At 37.7% G+C, this 9,751-nt stretch overlaps 1 protein-coding gene across 3 annotated transcripts; it reads left to right on the top strand.

Annotated features, from left to right (window-relative positions):
- The first annotated feature begins 5,684 nt into the window (after window positions 1-5,684).
- LOC107605159 (uncharacterized) lies at window positions 5,685-9,507 on the top strand. 3 transcript variants are annotated; one of them, XR_002349426.2, is made up of 4 exons: window positions 5,685-6,014; window positions 6,156-6,334; window positions 6,715-8,977; window positions 9,117-9,507. XR_002349426.2 is itself a non-coding variant. In XM_016306933.3 (3 exons), the coding sequence occupies exon 3, from the start codon at window positions 6,717-6,719 to the stop codon at window positions 7,977-7,979; it is 1,263 nt and encodes a 420-aa protein (XP_016162419.1). In that variant the 5' UTR covers window positions 5,685-6,014; window positions 6,156-6,334; window positions 6,715-6,716; the 3' UTR covers window positions 7,980-9,507. The 3 variants fall into 3 exon arrangements, 1 of the variants encoding a protein (XP_016162419.1); XR_002349427.2 differs by having other exon boundaries at window positions 9,121-9,507; XM_016306933.3 differs by having other exon boundaries at window positions 6,715-9,507.
- The last annotated feature ends 244 nt before the right edge of the window (window positions 9,508-9,751 follow it).

Raw genomic sequence — 9,751 nt, forward strand, 5'->3', positions numbered from 1 at the left:
CAAGGGGGAGGCAACACAAATTTAAATTCTCCTGGGCCCCACCTAATAAATTCTGACCCCACCATGGCAGTTTAGTTAGTTATTCCTTGAAAAATAAAAATCACAAAATCTCTTAGATTGTCTTTTCAAATCTAGTTGGAAGATACATGTTGTCAAATCATATCTTTTCCTTCCAACTAAATCCCTTGATTCAAGGAAAAACTCCCTCTTTATCACTTTTTGAAACTCCCATTTGGATAATAACCGTGCCATTATGGTCATTAACCTCCCATCATCTCTCTCCAATCCTCATTTATTGCACCTCTAACCTCCTTTCATCCTCCTCTCATTCGGCCCTCACCCCTTCATATTCAACCCCTCATTCATCCACCATGAAAAAGAAAACCGCTGTTAGGCGAAGTAGCCGAACCCCCATTCCAAAAAACCCACCTTTCTCATCACCTCCAACCCATACACATATCCATCTCCATTCTACCTCATCCTCTACTCAGTCACCTCCCTCCAAGAAAACCGAAACCATGCGCCGAAAGGTTATTGCTCAGAAAACTTCAGGGAGAGGCAAGACAGGGAAGAACAAGCAACCAAGTGTTGAAGAAGATGAAGAAACATCACATACTACTCCACCTCCATCACCACCAAAAAGAACTACCCCTCATGCAAAAAGCTCCCAAAAGAAACAGAAAACCTTTGCTCTGCATGACACAAGCGAACCCCCCAATCTGGAATCTCTAGAGTTCAAAAACAAATTCCACAAAACTCATTCACATTTTGATCCTTCTCGCTTCCACTCATGTGCATTCTATGAATTTCACAAAGATGTTCTTCTGCAGCGCAATCTCTGCCCCTCTTACTTGGTGAACCTTCCAAATCTTGCCACCAAAGGAATGAACTTTTCGTCTCTGTTTGATGCTCTGAAATGGACTCCTCTGACTCACATTCAGAAATTGGTATACCCGGGGCTGGTCCGGGAATTTTATGCAAACATGCGCTTGATTGGTGGGTCAATCCACTCTTATGTCAAGCGTGTTTACATAACACTCACTCCTCAAACCATTGGTGCTGCCCTTGGGTATGAAGATGAGGGACCAAAGGTTTATATGGTTGATAAATGGGATGATCAAGTGGGAGTTACTCAACAAACTGTAATGCGACACATCTGTGCCAACCCGTCCGGGCTTGATGGATTAATCCCAACTCACAAATCCCTCGGCCCAGAGAACTCTCTGTTACACCGTATCATCACTCATATCATCACTCCTCAAAGTGGTTCTCATCATAGAGTAACAGTTTCTGACTCTATCATCCTCTTTGCTCTTATTACTTCCACTCCAATTTCATTTGCTTATATTATGACACGTCATATGTGGGAAGCAGTAAGAAGCACAAAAAAGGCTAATCTTCCTTACGGCATGTTTCTTACATGTATATTCGAATATTTTAAGGTTGATTTGTCTAATGAATCTGTTGAGAACAAAGTGTCACAGATTAAAGGAGGAGGAGTTTCGAACAAGAAAAGCAAGCAGTCTGTTGCCTCCGAACCTTCTCTAAGCGATTTGGAAAGCCACCCTGAACCCTCAAAGGTCACGGCATCCATCAGGGAGGCTCTCAGTGAATTCCGCAATATGTCCAAATTGATGCTAAAGTCAAGCAAGGCTGCCCGAAAATTGGCATATGCAAATGAGAAAGCCTGGACGAAGTGCTATGAAAGGGTCGGTTTCATGATTCAAACCTTTGATGATGAAATGGGAACAGGAGATTCTGAAGATGATTCTGGTTCTGAGTTCAATGTTTCTGATAATTAGTGACTATTCCTCTACTTTTATTTGATATTGGCAACAATAGGCTCAATCCTTCTTTTGTTTTTTGTAAAGGCATGACTTGATACTCCCTGCCGTATGATACTCTGAACAATTACTGCTTTGTTATAAATATTATGTATTGCTCATGTCTCTTGTTGCAGGTTTTTATGCCCCTTGATGCCAAAAGGGGGAGGAAATTTAGATTCCAAAATTGAAATTGGAATAAAACAGGGGCTGGAAAAACAGGGGACAAGGGTTGAAATTTTCAAATTGAAAATTCATGACTATCCTTGTTCAAAGAATGCATTTGTTCTATTATGATCCTTGATGTATGAACTGCATTTGGTGTTTGATTTATGGTGATGCCTGGCTGATGGTTCATATTTGACAAACTTGTTGGTTTGAAAATTTATTTTTGGCAGTTCCTTTAAACTGTGTTATCTAACATCTGCCATGCTTTGATGTGCTATTATGTGTTTCAAAAATATTTTCCTTATTTTGAATGACATTGCTCTGATATCTGGACTGGAAAATATTTGGAAATTTTCTGAACAACACTGGTTTGTGTTCTGTTGATATGTGTATGTTTGAGCAGAAAATCAAATTATTGATAACTAATGAGTTTTGATTATCATCCAACTCTGCTCATAAATCAAGCATTTAGCATCATGTAATAAATATGCTAAATAACATTGTTATTTGAAGCTTGATTAAAATTGTTACAGGTTAATGCTTCCCTTGGTAAAAACAGCATATATTAAGGGGGAGCAATGTGACAATTTGAAAGGGGGAGAAATACAAATTTAAAGGGAGTACTCTTACTCAATTTTAAATTTCTTTCCATTTCAATTTTAATATTGTTTGTCATCAAGGGGGAGATTGATGAGTTTGGAAAACTCTAAATTAATATGTGTGATGACTAAACATTATTAAAATTAATTAATTGCAAAATTATTTGATCTGAATTTTTATTCAATACATTGATGATTATAATTTTGCTGCAGGTTTAATCATGGGCCGGAAACAAATGTATTGTGCTAAGCCCAATTTACACTCAGCCTTGGTTTTAATAACAAAAATAAATGTGGCTGTTTTAATGTTACTTGGGCCCAAATAATTTTCTGCTCTAAGCCCAAGTGGGTTACATGCTTTCCACTTGCTTTATGCATGTTCCAAATTTTATCAGGAAAGCAAATGTTATTAATGGGCCAAGATCAAATATTGTTGCTACCAAGCCCAATGTTGATGAATGTTTCCATGCCTTATTCGAATCCATGAAGCAAATGAAATGCCTAAATGCTTCCAACGGATTCCACTTCATTATTTTGAAGGATTTCAAATTTAATTAATACATTGGAAACATAAGAAAGAGAGAGAAGATTGATTTGATAGCTATTATGACACTACACGCTACTCAACAAAGGGAAGTGGGAAACTTGAATTAACTTTTACATTCTCTCTCTTTGTTCATTGATTATTGTTCAAACCCATTGAATATTTTCTCTTTCTTCTCTCTCACAACTCTTTCTCTCTTCGGTCTTTACTCAGAAAATATTGGCAGCCATGGAAGCAAAAGTAAGCTACCGAGATGAAGAGAAAGCAAGCCTAAAGACCATCACAATGATGGCAAGAAAACATACTAAAATAAAAATGAGCTGTGGCTAAGATATTCACCAAATGTGGTTAGATTTGGTGAGGTTATCTTGAGTCTTTCATGCTCAAAATGGAAGAAGAAGATTCGGCCAGCTGGAGGAGATTCTTGAAGCATGGCTTGTCTTCGATTCTGCTCAACCACCACAGGAAGTAGCTAGAGTGGCGAAGTGATGGTTGAAGGCAGAGATTGAAGCAGATGAAGTCATCATCATCATGAAGCATCAAGGGCCAGAATTCCATCTTGGAGAGCAAGCCAAGGATGGAGAGCTCGGATTGATGAAGGGTGATGATCAAGAAAGGACTAGAGGTAATTGCATGTTGGTTAATGCATGGTTATCTCTTCTCTCTCTATGTGGCCGAACCGGTTTTGTTGAAGGAAGAAGAAGTTGGTTCAGTTTTGGCTTCAATAAGTGGAGGCTCCCCTCTTCTATATTAAGGGTGGACAGCCACTGTTTGAAGCAAGGAGAAAATTTGAGAGTGCAAGGCACAGAGTTCTCAGAGCTACCTGAGCTAACAGTTTTCTCTTCTCCTTCAATGTATTCAGTTTTGTATTTTTCTGTTTAATTTTGTCATGTCTTGAGTCTCATGGTAAAAGGCAAACAGTGAGGTTTGTAATGAAAAAGCCATAGAGCGGAAAAAGGCAGAGAGTGCAAAATTAAAAGAAAAAAGCCATAGATGTCTTAGAGTTCCTTTGTTCATCTATGTTGTGTTTCATGATTCTGTGGGAATCCCCTTGTAAGTTGGGTTAGCACTTTACAAGTTGTAATCTGTTTGATTATAGTGAAATTCCATCATTGTTGTGATGGAGACTGGATGTAGGCTGCACTGTACTTAGCAGCCGAACCAGGATATATCTTGGTGTAATTTTCTTCCTCTCCTACCCCACTTCTGTTTTCTACTGCACAGGAGCAAAAACCAAAAATGTCTCGTGCCAAGTGACGAGACAAAATGAAAATGTCTCGTGGCTAGGGACGAGCTAAAAACGAAAAAGTCTCCTCTGAATCCATCAAGTGTTAACAAACAAAAAGGGGCTAAGATTCAACCCCCCTTCTCTTAGCCACTGAAACCATCATATATATATATATATATATATATATATATATATATTTTTTTTTTTTTGTATCAGGAAGTATGTGGGGAAGATGGGTAGAAATTAGGAGTTATGTTTTTTTTTTTGTATCAGGAAGAATTATGTGTTTGAATTTTCTGTCTCACTCTCTTAATTTCATTTGTATTTGGACTTGGTTCAGCTTCTACTTGACCTGAATTTCGACAAAAAAAAAAAAACTAGAGATATTATTATTAAATTTATTTTCACTTGCCTCATTAACAAACTATAAGTTTATAATGACCAGTATAACTTGAACTAATTTTTCTGACTTTCTAACAAGTAATTTTCATTGTGGGGTCTGTTTTTGTTCATGCTGTCACATCGTGCAACTAGGTATAATAATCAATTTATGTCTTGGATACGCGTCCAACCCAATATCATGACACTGCAATATACCTATTTGTTCGTTTGTAATACATTTGATACGCGTCCAACCCAGCATCGTGATACGCATTCAACCCAGCATCGTGATACGTGTCTAACTCTAGGTATTAAAACTTTTATCTTACAGCACCATAGAATTTTCCTTTTAACTATTAACCAATTTTTGTTAGTTTGCAATACATTTAATACATTGATACTTTATTTGTTCTCTAATGATAAGTGTCTCTTCCTAATTTTGTTTTTTATATCAAATTAATTGTATTTTTTATATTTCAATAACTCATTAATTAATTTATAGCATACCTTTTAAATATTTATTGAAAATAAAATATTAGTTAATATCATGAATTCATGATCATAGAGAAAAAATACATTGTGATCATAGCAATAATTTGTCTTTTACGTTTTACCTTCAAATTTGTAAATATTTAAGAAAATTTACTGATTATTTTAATCAATATATTCGATTAAAGAAGACAATTAATTTAAAAAGAATGAATAATGTCTTTTTGAAAAATAAAAAATCTCTATTTTGATTCTTTTAATCAATATCTTTAAAGTACCAAGGAATTATAATTTTTTCATACTCATCTAAGAAGTTACGAGTTTAAATTTCTCTATCTTCAGTAAAAAAAAAAAATATCTACACTCTTAAAAAAATATTTAAAGAGTTAAAACTTAAAAATTTTATTTTATTTTAAATATTTAATAAAAGAATGCACTCTTTAGTTGAATATTTTTTAAACAGACCAAACAGGGTGTTGAAAAAACTAAATAAAAAAAAAAAAGAAAAGAAAGAAAGAAAGAAAGTGAGTGCAAAAACAAAAGAGGAAGAGGAACACTGTTAAGAGCGATCGAAAAGCTTCGCACTCACACAGAGGAAACAAAGCTCAATACATAATTTCAGCAAACAAAATAAATTCAAAAAAGGGGGAAAGAAAAGGAGAGAGAAAGAGATATATGTGTATACAGAGAGCGCCATAAGCCATAGTCGAAGCTTCGAAGATTCGGAATCAGCAAGTTCCGAGGTTCGAGATTTCTATGCAAATTCTCTGAACTGCGCTGAGGTCAGAGCACAATCAATAATAAACTTCAAAGCTTTATTTACGTCGTTGTTCTTCATTGTGCTTCCTTCCATTGTTGCAAATTTCAAGGGAAAAAAAAACTCTGGCGTTGCTCAATTTCGTTCAACTAAGTCGTCTTTTCAGGATTTGGAGTTCGGAGCTCTCGAATTTCGCGCGACAATGAGGATTTCTGCTTTGATGCAAGTGGTGTTGTAATGCTCGCGCTTCGCGCTTTTACGACGCAACGGGCATGGTGTTTCATGCCCCGAGTTTGGTGATTCAAGCTTAGGGTTTTGATTTGCCACGCAATTCGTTGAATTCAGGTTAGTTTCAATGTTTCCGTGCTCGGAGCTAGCACGTTCCGTTTGCGGTTTTGATCTCTAGGGTTTAGGTGTTTGGGATGTTGAGATTTAGCTTTTGCATTATTTGGTGTATTCGTTGGTAAATTTTGAGCTATGGTGTAACTGTTTTTCAGTTTCAGAATTGTAACTTTCTGATATGTTACTGTTATTGGTATGATTTGTGCATCTGGTTGTTGTAGTATTCAGGGCTTATGGTAGTTTAATTTGTTTAAATGATATGGGAGAGGGTAGATTTTGGTTTCTTTGCAAATAGAAATAACTGTAATTCAGTTGAAATTGATGTTCCGGGTTGGTTGGTTATTTGCTGATTTGTTGTCTGCTGTATGAATCTTTCTGTTCAGAGATGCAACCACAGCAGAGCTCTAGAATTGATTTGGTCGAATTGAAAGCACATATTGTAAAGAAGGTTGGAGCTGATAAGTCGAAGCGTTATTTCTATTACTTGGGCAGGTTTTTGAGTCAGAAGCTGAGAAAGAATGAGTTTGACAAATTGTGCTTTCGGTTACTCGGAAGGGAGAACATTCCATTGCATAATCATTTTATAAGATCAATTTTGAAGAATGCTTGCCAAGCGAATTCCGCACCACCAGTACAGCCATCCAGTACTCCGAAATCAGTGGCACATGCTTCTAACATATCTCCTAGTAGACAAGATGGACATGAACAGAGTGTTACCAACTTCCAAAGTCAAAATCAAAACGCACCCATTTGGTCAAATGGGGTTCTGCCAGTCTCCCCACGCAAGGTTCGGTCTGGAATGCGTGATAGGAAGCTTAAAGATAGACCAAGCCCTCTTGGACCAAATGGGAAAGTTGACTCTGTTGTTCATCAATCCACAGCTACTGAAGACAGTGGTAGTAAGGTTGAAATGGAGAATGGAACACTTAGTCATTGTGATTATCAAAGACCCATACATCATCTTAAAGCAGTTGCCGAGCTACCTGAGAATGAAATAGGGGATGTTATTCAGAGACCTGCCGAAAAGTCAAGAATACATGACAAGGGGCCAACCAAAACATCGATTGTTGAAGATGGGGAAGAGGTGGAGCAGTTAAACCACGTCAGTTTTTCCAGAAGTCCCCTGACAGCACCGCTTGGAATTCCTTACTGCTCTGCTAGCGTGGGTGGGACCCGCAAAGCAGTGCCGGTTAGTAGCAGTAGTGATTTTGTTAGTTGTTGTGACAGTGGTAGCTTGTATGATACAGATACATTGAGAAGGCACATGCAACAGATTACCATGGTACAGGGTCTTGGAGGTGTTTCTTTAGAATGTGCAAACACTTTGAATAATATGGTAGATGTGTACTTGAAACGCTTAATCAGGTCTTGTGTTGATTTAGTGGGCGCTCGGACTACAAATCATTCAAGGAAGCCCCTTGTCTCTAAACAGCAGATTCAGGGGAAGGTCATGAACGGCATATGGCCAAATAATCTTTCGCATGTGCAGAGTGTTGGTGGCCTGGGAGAACCTGAGCCCGAACACAGACCACCCTGCTCTGTATCTTTGCATGATTTTAAGATTGCCATGCAGCTAAATCCACGTCAGCTTGGAGAAGATTGGCCTCTGTTGTTAGAGAAAATTTCTATGCAGTCCTTTGACGAATAACACATGTACTAAAGTTTTTCTTCTTAAGCAAAGATTGGGTCTGTTTATTAAGGTTCTGTAAGGCTCTGGCAAGTTCGGTGTTCATTAGCACAATTAGTTCTGCTCTCATTGCCAGGAGGAACCAGGTGAGACTCATCTTGGAAAACTTCTAGCCCTTCCAGACTCAAATACAGGTTCTGAGTGCTAGTTAAAGGGCTAGTATGGATCACAGTTCACAGATTTATTTAACTGCAACCAGGGTGCTATCAAATCAAGCCCATGATTGGTTGTGCTGTTGTATGTTTAGCATTGATGTTGGCTGTATTTGCCATTGTTAAAGATCATAAGGTTTTTCTTTCTGCTTGCAGCCAATCTCTTAATAAAATTATCAGGTAGTAAGCCCATCCCAGGCATCCACGTGTCACAGTCATGTGAGTCCAGTTCCCACCATTTTGTTCGAGCATGTAATGTGCATCTTCCTACATGATCGATTGATGTCAATGTTTGGTGGATTGTAATTCTCTAGAGGATTTATTTTGAATGTTGTATGGGCAGTGCATGCTTTGCTCGGTGTGTCATGACCAACATACAATGTGTAGTGTGAAAAAAACTTGTTCCCAAAAGCTGTTTTCTCTGACATGTATTCTTTCCCACTTTGAAATTCAAATATCAAAATTTGGTATAAAAAAATCTTACATGCTTTTGCCCTCTCAATCAGGCTCGTTCATTCATTCATTCTTTCTACTCCCTCCCCCCCTTCCTTACTATTATAATGCTGCATCACAAAAAGAAAAATTACCAAAGCACACTTTTTCCTGTTTCATTTTTATCTCTCTTGGCTGCATCAAAATAAGGCTCAACCCCAAGAACACCAGGAACAGACTGTTGACCTAAGCATTGCAAAGAACCAGGTTGACTGGGGAAGAATGGAGATACACTGGAAAATACCAGGATGGATCAAAGATCAGGGATCAGCCTCAAAGGAGAACGATGGAGAGACTGAGAGAACTGGTTGTGAAGTAAGGATCTCTCAATCTCACTTTCTTCCCTGTCATACACATTTTTCCACACTCCTCTCAGCCAGCTCATTTCTCAAATAAACTAAAACGATGAACATTTGATCTCTCTTTCTTGATTTCTCTCTCATTATCTTCAAAGGTAGTGTGGTGAGAAATGGTGGTCTGGAAGGTCTCTTAGCCAGAGAAGATTACGCAGAGGAGGACGGATTTGAAGAACAAGAAATGGGAGCAAGGGAAGAATGGCGTCGAGTGAGAGAAACGGCTGCAATGATGGGTATTAAAAAGGTGATTGAAGGGGTTGATGGTGGTGACTGTGGAGAGCAGGGGGTCCTAGGTAGGTGTTTTTTAGGGTTATACTATTGGGCTCTAAGGGATGTGAGGCAATAGCCAAATTAAAATGATTTGTAGGTTTACAACATTTTTTTTCCATACAAAAACATAAGTCTTTTCTGCATTTTTTTATAGAATACTGTAATATTATGGAATTTATTGAATCTTTATTCATGTTCATTAAATTGGGTTCATGATTTCAACATGGCTTCAAGAAAAGCAGAAGCAGCTAGTTAGTTTTAGGCTCTTCTTGTGTTCCTAAATTATGAGTATTGTTCAAAAACTGTTATATGCTCTGCCCCAATGGTACCCTTTTTCTTAAGCTCGGTGATCTTTCAGCTACTTATGGATTGTGAAGAACTGTTTGATATTTGATTCTCTCAGGCAAATAGGATAATACATGGTAGAATGGAAATGAGAAGCAGATGCACTAGGATTCGATGC

This window comes from Arachis ipaensis, chromosome B6 (genome assembly GCF_059453495.1).
Source record: "Arachis ipaensis isolate K30076 ecotype BB chromosome B6, ASM5945349v1, whole genome shotgun sequence".
NCBI classification, from domain to species: domain Eukaryota; kingdom Viridiplantae; phylum Streptophyta; class Magnoliopsida; order Fabales; family Fabaceae; genus Arachis; species Arachis ipaensis.